General features: G+C 38.4%; 1 protein-coding gene across 2 annotated transcripts in view; it reads right to left on the bottom strand.

The window, feature by feature from the left end:
* LOC131222572 (protein SEMI-ROLLED LEAF 2-like) overlaps positions 1-20,733 on the bottom strand; it is a 37,636-nt gene extending 16,903 nt beyond the window's left edge. For both annotated transcript variants that reach the window (XR_009160111.1, XM_058217702.1), the window contains exons 1-13: positions 20,578-20,733; positions 20,132-20,396; positions 12,860-12,934; positions 6,730-6,845; positions 6,458-6,572; positions 6,148-6,276; positions 3,724-3,771; positions 2,950-3,146; positions 2,644-2,840; positions 2,206-2,498; positions 1,721-1,870; positions 1,181-1,612; positions 928-1,077 (exon numbers count right to left, since the gene is read on the bottom strand). Coding sequence is in view for 1 of the 2 variants with exons in the window: in XM_058217702.1 (XP_058073685.1) it covers positions 928-1,077; positions 1,181-1,612; positions 1,721-1,870; positions 2,206-2,498; positions 2,644-2,840; positions 2,950-3,146; positions 3,724-3,771; positions 6,148-6,276; positions 6,458-6,572; positions 6,730-6,845; positions 12,860-12,934; positions 20,132-20,266 (2,037 nt within the window). In the remaining variant the exon portion in view is untranslated. The remainder of the gene's footprint in view (positions 1-927; positions 1,078-1,180; positions 1,613-1,720; positions 1,871-2,205; positions 2,499-2,643; positions 2,841-2,949; positions 3,147-3,723; positions 3,772-6,147; positions 6,277-6,457; positions 6,573-6,729; positions 6,846-12,859; positions 12,935-20,131; positions 20,397-20,577) is intronic.
* Between the last annotated feature and the right edge of the window lie 795 nt (positions 20,734-21,528).

The following is a 21,528-nucleotide window of genomic DNA, read 5'->3' as shown; positions in this document are numbered from 1 at the left end:
GGGCTGTGGAAGATGATGGAAGTGGAGAGTAGGAGGTGGGACGATTTGGGATGGTTGTGGCTTCGCACCACGGAAGTTAGCCCTTCGAGAAAGGGAGGGTTTCGCACCCAATTAGCTTCTTGAACTCAGAGGGATAGAGAAGAAGAGAAAACACGGAATTTTATTCATAAACTTCAATTTTAAAAAAAAACCTACATGGGGTTGCCTATTTATAAGAAAACCCTAAACCCCAAAAGCCACGCCATGTGCGCACATTAAGACTAAAAGACGAAGTAACAAAAATAACAACTAATCAACACAATCAAAACCGATCATGATGTTTCAAATAGCAATAATAACCAAAACTCAAAATCCTAGATCATCTAGGGTAGTGGGCCCCGATCATGAGATCCAATGGTGGGATCCACATGATGATCGGGTCCACTCCAATGATCCATAGCATAGCCTCCTAGTTAAGAGGTCCTCCATAAGATGTTTCCGTCGATCCAGATCGGTAGTGGGGCCTTCCTCCTCCTCGAGTACGTGTGTAGGGTGGGAGGCGTGCGTGTGTGCATGATGTCCCCATCACTTTGGCTTCGGCCTTTCTTAATAAAATTGATTATCGCTTCAAAAATAAAATAAAATTAATTGCTATAGTCCTTAACACTTTGCAAAAGAAGCTCAAAAGAATCAAAATGAGCAAGTTAAAATCTTGAGAGTAACTGTAAAAGAATTCAACATGATGATTATTAAGGGGAAAAAAACAATATGTTGTGCTCAAAACTTGCTATATAGTCAGGTAAAAGAAAAGTTGTCATATAGCATCAATCCATATAACAAACTTAATCGCTGAAGGGGGAAAAATCACAATCATCGTTATTATTCAAAAAAAAAAAAAAACCCACATCCATGATTCATCATATATATTCAAAATAAATAGTGTCTTACCTTTGCTCGAGAAAACAACAAAACCAGACTGTAGGTGTGGGCAATCGCTTCATAGTTTTCTGGAGTATTTTCAGGGGAGATTGCCTGAGCCCATAGGGATGAAAGCAGAAGTGTAACCTGACGACTGCTCAACCTAATGGAAATTGGGTCCTGAAGTTTAGTGCATGGGAGAAGAGTCAAGCCAAAGCCAAATTTAGGATCTAAAACAAGACAAAGTTGACACTTGGGTGAAGAAGAGCTCATTAATACATACCAGTTCCTTAGTTGAATTGCTTGTGGATTGCTCATCTGTGGTTGATGGTAAAATAGAAGCTTTCACGCTATAAAGCCGACTGGTTGATGACTGCAATTTATGAAGCTTCATATCACTGTTGCCAGTTTGTGGTCCATCAGTGAGAACAAGTTTTTCCATACTTTCTTGAGTAACATTCTGTCGTAAGGAACTTTTTCCCCTTCTTAGCTTTGCAAAAAGAGCAGCTGAAGATGAGAAGACAGATACAGTTCTTGACAGTGTCCTCTGAAGCTCATATGCCTTGGATGAGTCTGGATTAGCTGGGCAAGGACGAGGACAAACAGAAGATGGCACAAGAACAACAGAAAAGATGCGGTGTGCCCCCACCCGTGCTTCATGGTCTGGGTAGGCCATCGCAAGGAGTAATTGATGAAACAATGCTTCAGGTAATGCCTGTGAGTCAAAATAGTTATTAGATACAACCATGGCAAAATAGAACCAAAAACCAATTGACAGTTTGAATAAATACTAAATAGCAAAATATATACCCTATCAACTTGCCTTGTTATGATATGATAAATTTGGGATTGCTGCTATTATTTGTGCAGTACGATAAACAGCAGAAATTGTTGTTTTTGCCACAATGGTAGAGGTTGAGATATTCTCCAACACAACAGCCATAATGTCAAGAATCGGCCCAGCATCCCCAACCTGTTTACCAAGACACCAGCATTTTCTTAGTCCCGTACTCATTGTCCAAAGACAAAATGTGCCAAGCAAATCTTTGTAGATCCTGGTTTAAACAGAAAGTAGTTATTTCTGTAACTTGAAACAACCTATTACTAAGAACCGAAAACATATTTAATACCAGAATCAGTTTCCAACATGCTTTCTAATAGCAACGATGAAAGCATATTTAATACCATCAGTTTCTAACATGGTTTCTAAGAGCAACGATATCTGCTTTGGAAACCTTGCTAGAAAGAGAAGTGTCATCTTAATTATTATTTACTACAAAGAATTTTAGAGAGAAAATGCCATGCCACCTTATTTGATAACTGCACAACGCACTCATCTACTGCTGCTTGATACTTTGCATTCCATTTTATTATGTCATCCCCCAGGTTCCCATCATCGAGTGAGCAATGTATGCATTTTCGCAAATGCTTTATTAGTTCAAATATTGCACCAATTATTGCTACAGAAGTCTGAATCTTTGACTGCTGAGCAAGGGAGGTGGTAACTTGAACAATGTCAAGCTGCATGTCGGGTCGTTTAATGACATTCTTGTGCTCAAGATGCTTTACTAACATAGAGAGCAACAAGTGTGTATTTTGACCTGCATGGTAATAAGAATCAATAAAATGTATAAAAAGCCAGAATCATGTTAGCGTCAATCACTCCTGAGAGATCTTTTCGTTGCCAAGGAGTTGTAATAAAATATGAAAAGAGAAAAATAATCTAAAAGTAGAGAAAAGTTCTACCAGTTTTTTCCATTAACATCTGCATATCCAACAAGACAGCAAGGGCAAGCCCATGTTGAGGCGACCAGAGATTTTCATTATCGAAGTAGCGGAACACAGATTCCAAGACACGTCGTACAGTCGTAGCCTCCTTGGCTAGCTTAGCCATGTTATGCACACAAACCCTAGACCAAAAGTAGGGACTCTGGGCATCTTCCCTGTTGAAACATAACAGAATTTTGAGAGAAGGCATGATTGACTGCAAGAAAAGGAAAGGAAATTAAAATTTAAATCCCATTTACAGAATCTCAGAGCATGCAGTCTTACGCTGTCAGGTTTACTTCGCCTCTGTCATTCACAATGCTCTTCCAAGAAGGAACCCTGGAGATGACACCAGGAGAAAGAGAGATTTGGCCTTCAACTTTAAGCACTTCTTGTACCCAATGGTTTTGGGGGCCTTCCTGGTCAGGATTCTCTGAATTTTTTTGAGGACTCCCATAATTTTCCAAGACCACTGAGACAATCTGTCACGAACAGAACATGAAATCTCTACGGAGTAATAAAATGAAGTGCAGTTTAATAGAGCAAAACTATCTTGGAGGAGGAATATGAATGGATTTCTGATTTGAGAAATCCCATAACAAAAGGAGATAACAGATCCCAAAGTAAAGCTTCCAGAGTCAATATAGTGTTGTAGGGTTTGTTTCTCCAGATCATATGGTGTACATTGAGCAATTACAATGAAGAAGGCTAAATGTCTAATGTCTTCACTAAAAGATTCAATTATCAAAAACAAAAAAGGTTGAGAAGAAGGCTAGATGTGAAACTCTGAGAACGATTATACGACAAAAGGGGGGCATGACATATCTAAGAAAGAAGCTGACAGTACCATCACTAGAAACAAATTGTTGAGTACAGTCCTAAGAAAAATCAACCTCTCCCTCCCCCCCTCTAAATAGGCTTGAAGACTTGGGGGCGTGTTTGAGCAATAACAGTTGAAAATACATTGGGATCTTAAAAATAAATGGGAACACATGAAAAATTAAGTTCTCTTGCATTGCATTTTGTAATAGTTATCAAAACATCAAGGAATTGGCTTACACTATCAAATTCTGTCGAGACATGGGAGTATTCACCCATGAACCAGACCTGCATGAAATGAAGCATAAACAATATCAATGGAGTGGATGAGTGGCATCGTAATCTCCAAGCCAGAAAAGGGAATAAGAGACAAAAATAATCAAATTCAAGATTAACTCAAACAAAACCATGTGAAGCAGAACTTAAGCCAAAATGACCAGCATGTTTCATGGAAAAGAGAGAAACTGAACTTAAGCCAAAATGACCACCAACACCATCTTATCCTTTCTCCTACCAACTAAGGGTTGGCTTTTGTTGGAGGACCATGATGGACGGTAATGATCTCATGTGTGGCCCACTTCCAATGGAGATTATGGTTTCTATTTTTTCATATTATTATTTTCTCTCGTCCTTAAAGGTGATGCGTTAAATAAAGTTAATGAGCTTTGGTTTTTGTAATAATGTAAGCATTGGGGGGGGGGGGGGGAGGGCAACATATATCAGGAAAGCCCTAATGTAAGTGGTGTTACGTCATCAAACCTATGTAAGTGGTGCTACATCATCAGGGCACTAGCACCATAAAAAGCATTCAGGATTCATCGATGAAATGAATTTGTTGGAATATTCATCAGTAAGCATTTGAACTTTCAGAAATTTATAATGATGTTTCCAATATAACTAGAGATGGTGGATGAAGTGGAGATGTGCCTCTACATTGTTGTGTGATCGCCGCATGCCAATGAAACTAAAGGTAGGCCATTATTCAACTGACAATACCATACGAGGATAAGTGCTGTGCAATTGGGAGGCAACATGAAATGAGTGAGAGTGCTGTAGACACAAGGATGTTGCCATGGATGTGTGGGAAGACTAGGAAGGATAGAATCAAGAAAGAGGTCCTCCTAAGTAATCTAACTAACTAAGAGTAGCCCCAATGGGAGATAAATGATGGAAGCATATTGAGATGGTTCAGTCATGTGCTAAAAAACTGGAGACAGGCCGAGTATGAGGACAGCTTTGATGACCGTCGAAAGGACCTAGAAAAAGGATGAGAAGGCTTGTTCACTTAATGACAAGGTTCAAGATATAGGTATCTGTACTCTGTAGCCATATCAGTCAGCCAAAGAACAATATGTATCAGTGCATATTGGTGGTACCAATGACTGTATCAGCTGAATACGTGTGAACCTTTTCAAGTTATAAAAATAAAAATAAAATAAAATAAACTGAAAATATGAGATAAGTAAATTAGACAATACTTATTTAACACTCATTTCATGATTACATCGTGTTTTTAAGCATATAAGGATCTAGACTGTGGCATGGCCTGTCACAGCTAGTATTTTCAATCTTTAATGTGAAGTTTTGATTTATTCATTGACCATATTACTTTCTTTTCAAGAGTTTCAAGGTACTTGGTAGTTTGTAAATCAGTCAATGCATGAATCATATGTATTTTGTGTGAAAGTAAGAAACACATGACTTTAATATTGTTCTAAACTTGTAATTGTGTTTGTGCGTGTGATACTTGTACCCGAGTAAAATAGGAAGGTTCATGCCACGTGGCAACCGATCCTAAAACTTCTGCCAATCTACCATTTAAAAGCCAACCCCAATGTGTTCATAGAAAGGCTAAGATGATGATGATGACGGCAATGATAATATATTACAAGTCAACATATCCACCAGAGTAAAAGATTCGAAGAGCCTAACCCAAATAGTAGGGACAATGATATGATGATGATGATGACAATGACGACAACGATAATGAAGATATTTTTAGCTTAGAGAAATGTCTGACTATAGAGAATGAAAATTGTAAAACCAAGAAACAACAAAATAACCCAACTGAAATAATAACTTTTTATTGAAGACAATAATGGGATACACTAGGAAAAGCTTTAAAAATAATTGTTGAAGCACATTCCGAATAGGACCAATGAAAGTTCTGGCACAAGAATTAACCCATCTCAGTTAGATATGTTGTGGAATATGTTGTGGAATATGTTGTGGACTGCAAGTGAATTTTTCTACTGAACTTTTTGGGCTCTTTCTAGCTTGGTGTTCATGTGGGAAGAAGGAAAAAGAAAGAAAAGATGACCCTTGGGCCCTCTAAATCACATTAAAGTAACCTCAGTGCTCTCATTTGGGTGGTGTGAACTCCTGAATGCAATTTAATGAATAGTGAAATGAAAGGCTAAAAGGAAATTGCATTTTATAGGAATTTCATTATCTCAGGTGACATGAACGATAAGAGAGCATCATACACTGCCAAACTTCTTTCCCATAACCATCAAGAGAACATTTTCTAACTTAGTTCAGGAAAGGAATAGAATCTATTTACAAGAAATAAATGATTTTTTACAAAATATATAGCTAGTATAAGACACATTCTATGGAAATGATATTGAATATACAATCAGATGGCCATGAGAGAGAAGATACCATTGATGAAAGGGCCTGTAGCCCTGCTGAACGCAGTTGGCATGCCCTTTCATCCTCTCCCATTTCTTGGGCTAGCTGACAGAGCTTGGGAATCAAGCCTTCTAAGTTGAACATGTAAGTACCATCCATCTGTTACAATAAGAAAAATGACATGAATCTAAACTCTCTCAGAGAAAGTTACTAGCATGCGTGTACGATCTATGACCAATCAGACCACACACAAGTGATCCCAGTGCCTAATTTTTCGAGATTAGATCTGACTTCCAGAGTAAGAAACATGAAGCCCCAAAGAATAAGACACAGTGCCTACCTGACTATTTACAAAGACAAAAAGAGTCTGGCAACCAATAATGCGGATTTCGTCATGCCGTGTTTGATCCAGCAGAGTGTAAATGATGCTCAGTAAGCTACTTGCAAATAGTGGCCTGTAACAAATTCAAGAATTGTGCAAATGTAACAGACAATAATGTTAACTCATGCCCTTCAGCCACTAGAGAACTCAGATGCACAGAACTCCAAACTATCTTGAAAACAAATCAAAATGAAAGGCACAAATGACATCCTCAGGAAGAAAGAACTTACATTTGCTCCTTACACGAAATCAATAATTTCCTATAAATACACATGACCACTTTTGCAGAACCGAAGCGCTCGATTCTCAACTCTTTGTAACATCTTTGCTCGAGATAGTTTGTAATCTATTAATCAGGACAGGAACTTCCGTTAGATAGGATGGAATGAAACAGTCTGAAGAAAACTCAACATAAGTGCTTGTCTGTGAATTTCTGGATAAGCTCAAAGAATACAATTTATTGACCATGAGTACAAACTACCATTTGACAAAACAAGACAGCTCTAATCAATATATAGAAGCAGAAAGGGACTGAAAGAGAGATTCAATGGTATATTGGCAAAAAAGTCCACTAGCAAAGTACCAACATTGTTGGCTGTTCAATGCCAGCTTTGCTGATTCTTCTCGAGCCTCCTTTTTTATAGTGAAGCCATGATTGAAGATGCTGAGAATTCCATGGATTTGATCGGGAAAAACCCACTACGAAACTCAAACCTATGGAGCTCAACATGCATTTTTAGCATGCTGAACAATAATGAGATAGATTTATGCCCTCGCATTAAGAATCCAAATTACCTATATGCTTCAAAAAAGTTAACTTCATCCGGCAGGTGCTTCAAATGCTCCTATACATCACACAAGTGTGCTGCTTCATGTAATGGTGCACACCAACTCCATAATGATAGAGTGGGGATCCGCGATTCAATAAAATTAAGAAACAAATGAGAAAATGAATGAGATTTTCCATTCACTGCCCAGTGGCAAGAAGAGTTTGGATCGTGGTTCTAAAGAAATTCGGGGTGATGTGCGTGCAACCGAGCTCAATCGAGAAGCTGCTGTCTAGTTGGAGTATATCAGCATCGGGGTAGGCAAGGACTTTGTGGAAGTTGATGGCAAAATCAGTCATATGGAGCAAGTGGCTGTTGGAACATCATGCGTGTATTTTCAAAGGTAAGCCTAAATCCTTTATTCCCTTTACACTGCAATGCTAGCTAGTGCATATGAATGGAGCAGTAATAACAAGGCGCTATTCAGGTCACAATCAGCAAGGAGTTGAGATGTTGGGATGGGTTGTTGTTGTTTGGAATCCTCGACTGGAGAATGTCTCAACTTTGAAGGTTATTCCTTGGCAATCCTGGACCAGCTAGAATTAGGGTTGTGATCAAGAACAACAGGGGCGATTCGCTGCTGTCTTTTTTCCAGTCCTGTCCTGTAGGATTTCACACGTTAATTATGCAGAAGTTGCAGTGTTCTCTTGTGGTCTTAAACTTGCTGCAAGGTATTCCATATCAGTAACGATGGCCGTAACAGTCACCACCATTACCAATACGGGTATCGGTTGTGATAGACAATATGATTGAAAATTTTCTTTTGCTCAAAAAATCCTGAAAAAAAAATATCTAGAAAATCTAGAATAATGTAAATATTTCAAATATATATTCAATTTTTGTTTTGAACATGTTTATGGTAGTGTAACGGTCCACTCTTTGGTGACAGTGTTGTATCAGGCTATCTATTGAATTTGTGAATATGATTAATATGTATCTAATGTTTATACATCACAATTAAGCATTAGAACTAGGAAAAAAAAAAAAGAGGTATAAATACTACTTTTTCCATCTTTTAAAAAGAAGGCCATTGGAGCTTCTTTCTCTCAAATCTCTTCAATCTATGGTTTTAATCTTAAAAATTATAGTAAGAGTGGTCGAAATCTGTTATAAAATGATCTAGGAGAGTTTTTGGAATGAGAAAAGTGAGGAAAAAAAAAAGGAGAAGAAAAATGGATTTAAATAAGGAAAAAAGGGGGTAACGGTTGCTATGCCCCGTAACGGCCGATACGGTCCCAAAAAGCCAACTACCCCGTATCACGTAACAGTCATGGCTGTTACCTATACGTATTGGCCTTTACGGGCATATCGTAACAAATATGGAACACCTACAGCTCATTCAGATTGCCCCCTTGTTGTGGAAGGAGATTCAAGAGTAGCCTGTGGTTGGTTATCTTCAAGTATATAGTCATGGGAGTTGGAAGTGTGTGAGCTTGTTGGATGAGACGATTGGATATATGCTTAGCTGGCTCAATGTCATCCAGACACATCAAGAAAAGCAAATGACCGGGCCAATAGACTTGTGAATAAAGGTGTTTTTTAATACAAATCTAATTGTGGTTGAGGATAGGTGTTCAAGGATCTAAGTATCAATTTTTTGTTGCCATGTTGGCTTCACTAAATTTTGTTTTGTTTTTTTACCTTCAATAAAATTTTGCCATTCATAAAAAATCAAAATCAAAATTAAAAAAACTCATTGGATAGACCTCATTGCATAAAATGAATAATTGATATTCTCTACAAAACTCTCATAAAGATACAACGTGTAGATAGACACGGCACAACAGTCTTCAGTTGGTTGTTCAAAGAAAAAAATGTGGCATAGGTCTTGAATGACTAAACCTAAGCCCATGCTCCAAATATAAAGAGCTCTTCCTGCAAGAACATAAGCCCTGTGACATAGGTCTTTCAAAGTTTAATCCAAGTGCATAATTAATCCATATAGAGACATAGATGTGTGTGTGTGTGTGTGTGTGCACTGCTAATGTCCCCACCTTCATGGGGACGTTAGCAACGTCCCCAAACCTTTTAAATGGCACACAGGGTGACCTATTGTCAATCCAAACAGTTCATTCATTCATACAACTAGAAGCAAGCCATGATGCAAAATCATGTTAATCAGGGATCCTAAGCTTCCAATCAATGGCATGAAAAATGGACAGTCAAGATTGACCAGAGAAACAAAATAGGTCCAATCATCATCTCAAAACATCTACCAGATAGATCTCATTTTGTATTTCTTATGATTCTAAAGTAATACTTTGATTTGATGATTCTAAGCATGTGATTTATAGATCATAAACAACAAATAGTTGTAACAAATTGGCCCTATTCAAAGGGTTAGGATCATCCGATGAGTGTGATTCTTGCACCATAGCTTGCTCCTAGTCGTATGAATAAATAAATGAATGGTTCAGATTGATGATAGGTCACCCCGTGTGCCACTTAAAAAGTTTAAGCGTGTATGTATCCCGTGTGAGTGTGATACTTAAAAGGTGTGGGGACATTAGCAAAACCTATGTATGTATGTATGTATGAATGTATGCATGTCCACAGAGAAGATACAAACTAAAAATGCAATGTCAAATGTTTTACACAACAATAGCTTGAACGAGGTGATTACAAATTTCCTTTCATTTTGGTGCACAATAACCTTTGCAATCAACATACAAAACCAAATTTGATGGGACATTAGAGGACTTACTCAGGTGTACAAGACACAGAGACGACCACCCACATCAATGCAACTTTCTTTGTGGATGGGAGACGAGTTCCGGATGGGGCACAACGGGCCATTTTGAAGGCCCAACATGTATTGGACGTGCATCGGGAAGACCCACTTTGGGATGATGCATGTGAGTTACTTAGGAGACCATTTTAGCCAAAGAATTTTTATTTTGTGTTGATCCGACCATTGGATCTTGTCGATCAGGCCATCGGGCCACCAGATCTGGGCCCTTTGGACTCTGGTCTTCTTCATTTATGTTTTTTGTTATTTTTAAGATTTATTTGACGGATGAGATTGATAATAAGTGTTTTAGTTGTCTTATTTTGGATGATAGGCCATTTCACTTAAGTGAGTGGCATAGTTGTAATTATCAAATTTTTAATTATAAAAGCATAGGAGGGTGGACGTCCAACTCTAGTGAAGTTATTGAGAAGAAGAAAAATGAGAGAAGCTCTCTTGTGTGAAGGAATTTTCCTCCTTGTGTATTAAGGTTTGTGAGAAGCCCTTCCTTCCAATTGAATTGTGGAACAGTAAAAACTTGTTTGGTGGTGGATTCTCCAAGATACATCCGTCATCTTTCTCTTCTTCAAAAGATATTCATCTTCTTCTCTTCTCTTTCTCTTTTCCCTTCCATTACAACCTTCTAAACCCATCAAAACCCTACTCGATCCACCCCAAGGTATTCAGTATCGGTAACGATGGCCGTAACAGTCACCACCATTACCAATATGGGTACCGGCTGTAACGGCCGACACGGGGGTGTAATGATTGTTACAACCACCATAATGGTTGAAAATTTTCTTTTGCCTGAAAATTTCTGAAAAAATATTTAGAAAATCAAGAATAATGTAAATATTCCAAATATGTATTCAATTTATTTTTTTTGAACATGTTTATGGTAGTGTAATGGTCCACTCTTTGGTGAGAGTGTTGTATCAGGCTGTCTAGTGAATTTACGAACATGGTTGTATGTATCTAATGTTTACACATCACAATCAATCATTAAAACTAGAAATAAGAAAAAAGGCATAAATAATACTTTTTCAATTTTTTGAGGAAAAAAAAAGGCCATTAGAGCTTCTATTCAATTAAATCACTTCAATTTACGATGTTAATATTAAAAACTATAGTAAGAGTGGTCGAAATCTATTGTAAAATGAAAAAAAAAAAAAAAAAAAACTGCCCATTTTTCGACCATTGAGAGGGTAATGCTCGTTTGCCCCGTAATAGCCTTTATGGCCACCATAACGACCTATACGATCCCAAAAAACCAACTGCCCCATTTTACTCTCGTATCGCGTAATGGTCATGGCCATTACCCATACATATCGGCCTTTACGAGCGTATCGTAATGGATACAGAACACCTTGATCCTCCCTCTCTTTCTTCCCCTTTACCTAGCCATGAGTGGACTCGCACGTGCATCCGTATGGGCAGCCATGTGTAGGCCCCCGTTTGGGGTTTGCCCTCTTTGATTTCCCTTTAAAACTCCCTAAACCCTAGATCCTTTGAATCCCTAAAAAACCCCATTCCTAAATCTCCAACCATTAATACAAAACCCCAATGAAAATCTGAATTTTTTTGTGAATCTTTCCCCAAACCAGAATTTTGCATGCATCATTGTGTATCCACATGGTTGTTGCACTACCCACGCTAGATTGGAAGTCCCTACTTCCAAGTGGGCCACTCTTGAATTATTTTATATTTTCGTGCACCACGTACGTAATAACCTAGGACCTTCGTGTTATAAATCTGAATTTCCAAATCTACTATGTGGATATGTTTGATTTTACAAGTTGATTGCTTAAATTAATGTGTAAATTGATCTCTCATCTTGCATCATAAGGTAGTTTCCATCATCCTACAAAATTATTGACAAGAAAATTCTTTAGAATGAAAAAGAAGCATATCTCAGTTTTTGCACTCAAAACAGCAGGAACTTGCAAGAAAGCGGGACACTTACTAATAAATACAGGCACATAATGAGTTCCTTCATATAGTAAATAGCTAGCAGAAAAGGAAGAGACCATTAACCTCTCGTATCATCTTATGCAAGCATGTATCCTAAGGGGCTGTTTGGGATGCTAGAAATGGTTGGAAACAAAATTGCTTTCCATGGGTTTGGTGTTTTTCGTTGTTTGTATTGAAAAAAGTAGCTATTGGATATTGATTGTCTTTTCTTTTTATATGCAAATTACCCAAGACCTCAATGTTGAAACATGCCTTGTTCACCAATGAGTTATGAGCTTGAACACGAAAATTGACCGATACCATTACACATTTACACTTATCCACAGAAAATAAGTTAATTTATTTTCTTCCTCAAAAGCTAATCCACGAGCATTTCCACGATTATGAGAGATGCCTCTCACCATTGACCATTGACCACTCAACATCCCAGGGAAACCAACCATGCAAGACAAAATAATGTATGTTCACCATTGACCTTTGAACAATTCCACTATTTTCAGTATTGTCGGATTTCTAGGGGTTTTCCATATCCACATTTTGGATTCATGCTCTTGAAACACTCCCTAATATCATGTGAAATTACATGCATTTTTGCTAACATGAAATGCTTCTCCCAGCAAAAGTGATGCACCATGTGTGTTATGGAATTGTATTCATTAGAAAAAAAAAAAAACACAGCATGTTCTTGAATGGGGCATGACTAGGACTCAAAATAACCTTTTAAAAAAAAACTCAAAAGCACAATTAAAATTATCTCTCAACCGGCTTGTAAACTCAACCAAAACAAATGATCACTCACATAGTTTAACTGAAAGAAGAACAAGATAGAGATACCTTTGGGACGCGCATAGGATTTCTTGAAGCATATTCACATAGTTTTCCAATCTTACGATCATTTGGTTCTTCATCCTGCCAAAATATGAGACAAGTCACATAACCAGAAAAAGACCAATAAGGAGCAAAAATTTCAGAGCACAAAAAATTGCATCATGACCACCACTTGATCGTGTTTACTCAACAAAATAATCCATTCATTCCTCATGCAGCTCCATAAACATTGTACATGACCTAGAGTTGAAGACCAGCCTACCAAATCAGCTGATAGACACCTTCTACATAAAGCAGCTTTACATATCATAAGTCCCAATCTTCCAACTAAATAAGAAACATCAAGACAAAAACCAACTACCAATTCTTGTTTGCATTCCGCTTCTTCCAAAGTGCCAAGGCTAATGTTTGCATTGGTACAAGGGTATCATAATGTGCATTTTTCTTATCATCTACTTGTAGTAATGTGGGTGTTGGCACAATAGGTTCCAAAAGTTAGCTAATATGGAAGATTTGGTGTGGAAGTCAGCATAAAGTTTGGTAGAACTATAACAAAGAACTATTATTCAAATTAAAGAACCCCTCCTGCATCAAGTGGTATCAGATCCCAATTCTTTCTTCGGGTTTTTGATCGATTGCTAATGCAAATTTGTCCACGAGTGTCGAAAATTTGTTGGATTTGTGTCTTGCTTGTCGAAAGAATCTGTTAAACTTTGAAATGATATCTTGCTCGGTCCAAGGTATCATCATCCATTTCAACCTTATTTTGGCCATTCTCTACCTAATCATAACCATATCAAGGTGGGTGTACAAACAAGCTAACAAAATAAATAAATAAATAACCATATCAAGATTCGAGACACTTATAACAACAACCGCGACAAAACCCCTACAACCCAATTCAATCAATTTCCAACCAATAATCTGTCAAGAACCTCTCCCAACACACCCCCTCCTCACCAACCTATCGGTTATACGTTCTTCGATTTCCTGGGTTCCGGGCCAGGGAAGACCCGAACCTGAGGCAATAGACAACGGATTGAATCTCTGATTCTCGATGACGACAACTAAAGTAATTAACACCACGCTTTAAGAACAAAAGCATGGTTGGAATCAAGATCAAAGAGGATGACATGACATCCCAAAATTCAAACACAATCGATGTCGGAGACTTTGAAGAATGGCTTGATACGATAGAACAATATAGAATCCTATGAAAATTCCAGAGAAAACATCTTCTGAAGTTATTGACAACCCAATTCAAGGGCCAAGCATTGACGTCGTGGAAACAAATCCACCCTATGCGAAAGAGCAAGGGCAGCCCAAGATCGCCATGTGGCTAAAGATGCACCATTTTATCATAGATGTCTTCTTTTGTTTCAACTATGTGCAACCCTAATGGTTGGTCATCAAAGCATTTCACCAAGCCTCTATGGTGGAACCTCAACTTGGTTGAGCGGGTTCTAGGGTTGCTCAAGGTAGCCCGGATGGTTCGATTTTTGATGAAGGTGACACATGTATGATTCGAGAATATTCGAGATCGATTGGCGTTGACAAGGTGATATGCAAGCAACTCTAGCACCACGAGGCGACAACAAAATTTGCTCTCTCAAGTGCTTCTAGTGTGGTCTGAGTAGGGGCATATGAACATTGCTTGTCACAAGAAACCTATAAATCAAGATAAAAGGAAGCAAGTGATGGTGAGTGGAGCTAAATTTGGAGATCTTGATTGTCAAAATTTAGAACCAGTGTATGATTGTTATGATGAAGCGAATTTGATCAAGTCTTAAAACATCATACGAGACCCGATCTTTGATGCAGAGTTGATCAAGTCGCGAAGAGTCCTCGGAGATCCAATTTATTATTGTTATGACGATGATGTAGAAGATGAGGTAGTTTATGGTAACAACTATGAGATTTTGGTGTGTCACAAGAGCCTTCTATTGCCAGAGCAATCCAAGCTAGAAAAGCTTCCCATTTTGATGGGCATCTTCAACAAGGAATAAGAGCATGACGATGGACATGCCAAAGGAGAAACTAAAGACGATGAAGCTATAGTCCTTGCAAATGATTTGGTCGCGAGCCTTTATCTATGGGAACCCTATGCTTTGACAAGGGTCACGTTCAAGTTGTAATCGTAGCACACTTGTCCACAACAAGTAAGATTCAACCACAAGGCCCCATGAAGGAAGGATGGGTTACCATCGAGAGTGGACCAGTTGTGACATAGGCTAACGTATGCTAGTAAACCCCACTAAGATATGCCCTCTTTCATTTTCTATTAGCTGGGAGAATGTGGATGCGATGTGTTATAACAGTGTAAGACATTCATTTATGCTGATGAGTGTTAAAACGACACCCCAACCTATACAAGAGGAAGGTGAATGTCATCTCCACATATTCAATCCACTCGATGTTGTTCACAAAAACATCAATGTCATACAAAAGTGCGAAAGGTAATTGGTGATGAATCTTCATATGGCCTCCCTAGGGTTGGTGTTGACTATGATATTGCTAATTATGTTGGAAGCTTAAATAACACTAGAGGCATTTGGAAGTTGCCCATCCACCAAGACTCAAGGGCAAGTTCTTTTCAACCAGGAGGGGCAGTCATCGAGTGGCAACTATACCTCACCGTTCATGACCCAATGGGCGACGGATTTTTGGAGATTCAATGGCAGAATGTTGTATTATATCCCGGAGAATGGCAGAGGCCTTTGTTATGGGGCCCATCACCATATGTCTAGACACCCAGAAACAACAGAGACCCAAAGATACAACTATCACTGGTAGCGATACCGATAACATTGGTAGTATCAAATATTCCAGGTATTAGCAATGTATCGCTAAGTATTGCCAACATATCAATATCGCTATTGTAATCGCCAATATTTTCAACTATGTAAATTCTAGGTGTCGCATGTATTGACAATGCATCAATATCGTCAATGTATCGCCAATATTTTCGACTATGTAAATTCTAGGTAATGCTTGTATCATAAGTGTATCGACGATATTTCAATAGTAAATTTTTATTTCAATTTTTATCATGAGCACATGATTGTATGTAGTGTTCAATTTGTCATTAATAACATTGATAAGATCTCGATATTATCGATATCGCAACATGGGCGATATTGCGACCACAATCTTTCATTTCATTTCCAATTGTTGATGATTTCATGGTGAAATATCATGCGTTGTTGATATTTTGCAATATCGATGGATGTTTGGATGGAACGTTGGATGGTTAAATAAGTTGGATGGGACGGTTGGACTAATTTCTTACAACAAAACATGCTTTTAAATAGGTCGGATGGGATGGTTGGACTCGATATTATGTATGCATTCTTTTTGCAATTTTTTTATTTCTAAATATGCAAATATGTCCATTTTAACACCTCCTGAAGTTTCATTGAAAATTCAACCGTTTTGCTCATGTTTCCCTGCATTTCCAATTATCAACGATATTATCGGCGATATCAATATTGTTTCTGTATCCCTGGCCAGCAAAACTTGTAGCGATACCGATACTTCGAACACTGCTTATGGTTAGACGGCCATTACAAGAAGCCCACTTGGCCCAATTCACATTCCTAGCAACGTTGAAGACCCCACATGCATGTTCATGCATTTTTAAAGACCCTACATTGGAAAGATGCACGTGGATTGCATATAGGAGCTTGATGGACACATCAGACTATTGGATTTGGTGGACACGATGATCGGCTCGTTGGATCATCATCATCGGACATCTTGATCATGGACCCCCATGGGCCACGAAATAGTTTAGTTGTTTAGATTGTTTACATGCTTCATTATTTTTGGTATACCTTATATTTGTGTTGAGATTAGGGAATTAGGAACAATTTTTAATTTATTAAACGTCTTTATGTTGAGAATCTTATCTGAGAGCGTCTTTTTGTAAAATGCCTTTTTTAAAACTATAAAAGAGAAAGATGGGTGTGTGAAGCCATAATGTCATTATTTTGAAAAAAAAAAAACTTCATGTTTTCTCTTCTTCATGTGATTTGAAGAATACTCCATGTGATTTAGAGCTTGCGTGTGGTGTGATTCTATTCCCATTCAAGGGAGAGTCTTCCATCTATCATCTTCCTTCTCTCTTCCTTTCTACCCAAAAGAGGTATTTTCCCACCAAAAAAAAAAAAAAACTTCATCTCTCTTCTTCTCGTCCTATCCAAGACTATCCAAATCATCTTTTTCTTCAACTTTTCTTCACCCAACTTTAACACCGACCGAAATCAACCATTGAAGACCCAAAAACCCTAGCCAATGACCCACACATGCGAACCCCTAGGCTAACCGTATGGACAACTGCTCAATCATTTGATTTCCCCTTACTTCCCCCATCAAAACCCCTTGAATTCTCATTCATAACCCTATCCTAAACCATAGATTCCCAAATTCCTACTTTTTTAAATTTCTAAAAACCCTAATTCCAAAATCTCGAATTTCCACGAATCCTAATTTTCCAATTTTCATATTTTTCCCTTCCTAACCCTAATCATAAAGCCTAAAATATGTCCCTTGAGTGTAGAACATGCCTATGCTAAATTGGAAGTTATATCCTTCCATCGGGTCTAGTTTTAATTGATTTATGTGATTTCCTAATATGCGGGTAAGTGATTTAGGTTAAATCAGATTTTATTTCCTATTGTTTACTCTTAATTACTTGGTGGATTAGCATCTTTTGTTAATTAAATTACTTTATGGACTCTTTCATAATCTCCTCCTTGCATGCTAGCATTAACTCATGTCCTGCATCAATCACCTTTATTTCAAAACTCAAATCCAACATACAAATGTATTCAGCATCAAAGGTCTTATCCCATACAATGGTGACTTTATGAAAGGAGATGACAACAACAGTTTAAAGGTGCATTCTCTTCAGCAAGGAGTATGTTGCAATCCAACGTGTGCCCCACTTATCTCAAAGCCAAGATTGAGAGAAATGGCCTCACAGTATTTTAACGGGATTTCAGGTTCTTTGTAATTTTAAGCTTTAACGGGGTCATTTTGGTCATTTTCTTTTCAATGTTAGTTTTTGGTGAGGAAGTGATAAGGTTGTTAGGGTTAGTTTTGATAAGTTGAGATTAGTTGTGATTTATGCACTAATCACCAAGATTAGTTAAAAGTTAGTTATGGTTGTTCTATAAATGCTATGTTTGAGAGATTGTAAGAAAATTCTGGAATTTTGAAACGAAAATTGATTCTGTTCCCAATAGAGAGAGGAGATTCTCCTTCTCTTGCTCTTGTTGAGATTGGGTTTGATTGACACTTAGGACACTTGCATATCACCAGATCTTGGAGGATTTCTGACAGTTCGTGCTAGAGAAGCTCATTGAATTTGGATTCCTCACAATGGGAGGCTGCGCTATGGATTCAGCATGCCCACTCCTACATCAAGTGGTATCGGAATTAAAAGAACCAAAAATCCCACCAAAATAGAGATGATCCCATTTTGGCCCTTCCTCTTAATCTCAGCCCTCTAGATCAGAGGGGCTCACTTGAATTGCATCAGACTAACAACCATAATACATACACAAAGACTGTTCAAAGGAACTAACATCCTTTAAAGATAGTAACCAATGACTAGTAATTCTTGACTTTCCCTACTGCAACACACGCTTCACTCTCCAAATGGATCATAAAAGTTAACCGGAGACTTCTCACGAGAAACATAATCACTAGTTATGGACTAAGTATGAAAGTCCAATATTGGACAATCAAAGGAAATATAAGTTCCATTGGCATGTGAGAACTCTTGAAGATTTTATTAGATTATGAGAACTATCGGCCCAATATACATTCAACGGTGGCCTCTCCAGCAGCAATCCTTTGGAAGGATCAACTGAGTAAGACGTAGCAATTGATGCTTTCCCACTTTGTTGCCGTAGTGCAACTTTACACTACACTTGTGGTATTTTCTCATTGCAGTGATAGGGTGGCCTTGATGACACTTCCATTGCTGCAAGCCTCATGCTATTGCACGAATGAGTGAGAAACTCACATCCATGTGCTTCTATCAATATTCAATTATTTGGAGGGTTTGAACTTAAGTCGAAAAGCATAAGCATCAGTGGATTTGAATGCAGCATATGTGGCAAAGATCCGTTGTTAGAATATCAAGAGTGTTAATTGTAGGAAGGTAGCCAAAACATAATTTGTTGACTAGCTAAAGGTCAACCAATAGCTGGATAAGTAGTACCAAGTCAAAGGCCACTGGCTGCTCAAGAGCAAGCAACCTCTAGTGCTGAGTAGCTTCAGGTGAGCCTTTGTTAAGTTTTCCTCTTTTTTATGCTTCTTTTTTTTTTGGAGAATTAAGCCTTTTTTAGACTGAATTACCATAGCAAGGGAGATAGCTAGCCAATCATCAAGATCTCTGCAACCTTCAACAACTCACACCTAAGCATAAAAAGGCCATCCACCACTAAAAACAAAAAGCTACCTCACCCAAGGGCACAACCTACAACTAAGGTTTGACCTAAGCTGATGAATCCCTTAGAGCTTGGTTTGACAAGGTGACATATTCCTAATCTCACCAATCTCCATGCAGCATATCCTGAAGCAAGTTACCATTTCCTTCTACCCTTTTGCCTCTTTGGGGTGATTCCCCCTTCGTCAATCACCGTGCTCTAATCATCATGTGCAACAGCACATTAGGTCATTCATTTAGATAGACGATGAAAACATGGTTGAATGATTAAAATAGTTTTCACTGCATGCTTTTACTGAAAATTTAACAAAGTGAATTCCCACTCACCGCTGCAATTCATGTGCCTTCGGAGATGGTAAATTTCTCATGACATGTACAATTTGTTGACATATTAATGGACAAACAGAAAATATTCATGTTGTCAAGGCGTTACTTGCAATCAGAATAGCAAATTATTCACCAAATGAAAGCTTGACTATAGGAACTAGGAAACCAATGTCTTTATGAGATCCCACTTTCAATGGCAATTCTTCACAAGAAACTAGCTCTGTAAGTTTTATATGCTCTGTCACATAACGAGCTAAATCATAACATTTCACATAGGACGCAGATGCTTGGTTATATACTTCTGTTCTCAGCAATGGCAAACCACATTTGGACTCCCTTTTGCTAAATTTCATCAGCGACGAGGCATTAACAATTATTAATGCAAAAGTCACAGCCAACAATCTCAATTTCAAACTGGGAACACCAGACAAAAATTCTAATCAGAAACCAAACACACCAAAATGAACCAGAGAAGAACAAACAGAGGATCTCACCTGCGATCGAGGGAAGATATCCCTAAGAATCTTCTTGTACCGCTTCACTGGCTGCCTTGACCTGGCTCGCAATGCAGGGCAAAAGAAGCACATGCTCCCACACATGGGCAAGACCTTCCTTGACATCACCCCCATTTTCCCTCACCGCAATAAACGATTGAAAGATCTCCCTCGTTTCTTCCCTCTTCTCCTTGATCGAACCCAATTCCCTAAACCCGAAAGAAATTTCAGCTTCAAACCGTAGATTTCAAATCCCGGGACCAGCCTACAAATGCAAAGGCCAAAAAACGGAAAAAACTAAATCTCCTGATGGAAGAACCCTAATTCGATTAATACGATCAGAATTCCATGAAAACGATCAGCGAAAACAGAGAATCAGAATTTGATAGAGCCAATTTTCAAAGGAAATTGAAGAGATTGAGAGACGGATTTGAGGATTTTCTTACCTCGAATCGTCTCCTTGAAGAGAGAGGGAGAAACGAGGAGGCTGGAAATCCCGAACAAGCTAGGAATGAAAGCACCAGATGTCCCACATCTCTCCCCCTCTCCCAGAATTCTATATATAGCAACGATCGAAAAGCGCTCTCTCTCTCTCTCTCTCTCTCTCTCTCTCTGTTATCTGTTTCATCTGCCTTTTAGACCTTCGTCTCTCTGTCCTCTCGCGCTCGTTTTGCCTACGTCGTGACTCGGACTAGCCGGCGTGTGTCGCACCATTGGGCCCACACTATGAAATTATCTAGTGATCAGATCCGTTAAAATTATGGTTTATTTAGTATAATATCTATGTTATAAATATCTGGTTTTACTATCACTATCATCGGATGAATTTAAAACGATAAATGAAACTTTCAATGGCGCTAATTAAGATAAAAGATCAAGGGTCAAGATCGTCGATAGAAAGTGGATATTTGAAGATAGGTTCTGTGATGACGGATAAAATGGACAGTCCAAATCAATGGACCATCTCATCAGGTACCCCAATGGGGCGACACATGCGGGAGATTCTTAGTCGCGACACAGGCAAAACGAATTTCTTTCCCTCCGTTTTTCCGCCCAATGATAAAAGGCAAAAGACATTTACGGAGCGAATAGGCAACTGCCATTGGTTTTGGTGGGAATTACAGGAGCTGCCATGCGAGCTTGAAGGGATTTGAGGCATGGTATTATTCATCAGTGCAGCGGCACATGCTTTCATGATCTGGGCCATTCATTACGTGGGATCCGTACGTAAAAATCAGATTGCACGAAAAAAATGGACCGTTGAACAAAACGACCGACGATCTAGATTCAGTGCACATGTGTGGCCCATTTAATAAGTGGAACTGCTTAAATTTTGAGACCCAGTCTAGCGCATGACTGGCCAATATCTCACATATTTGCCACGTGTGACGTTGTAA

The sequence above is a fragment of the Magnolia sinica genome, chromosome 13 (genome assembly GCF_029962835.1).
Source record: "Magnolia sinica isolate HGM2019 chromosome 13, MsV1, whole genome shotgun sequence".
Lineage (NCBI taxonomy): Eukaryota > Viridiplantae > Streptophyta > Magnoliopsida > Magnoliales > Magnoliaceae > Magnolia > Magnolia sinica.
The sequence above is the reverse complement of the archived record's forward strand: the minus strand, read 5'-3'. Positions and strand labels throughout refer to the sequence as shown.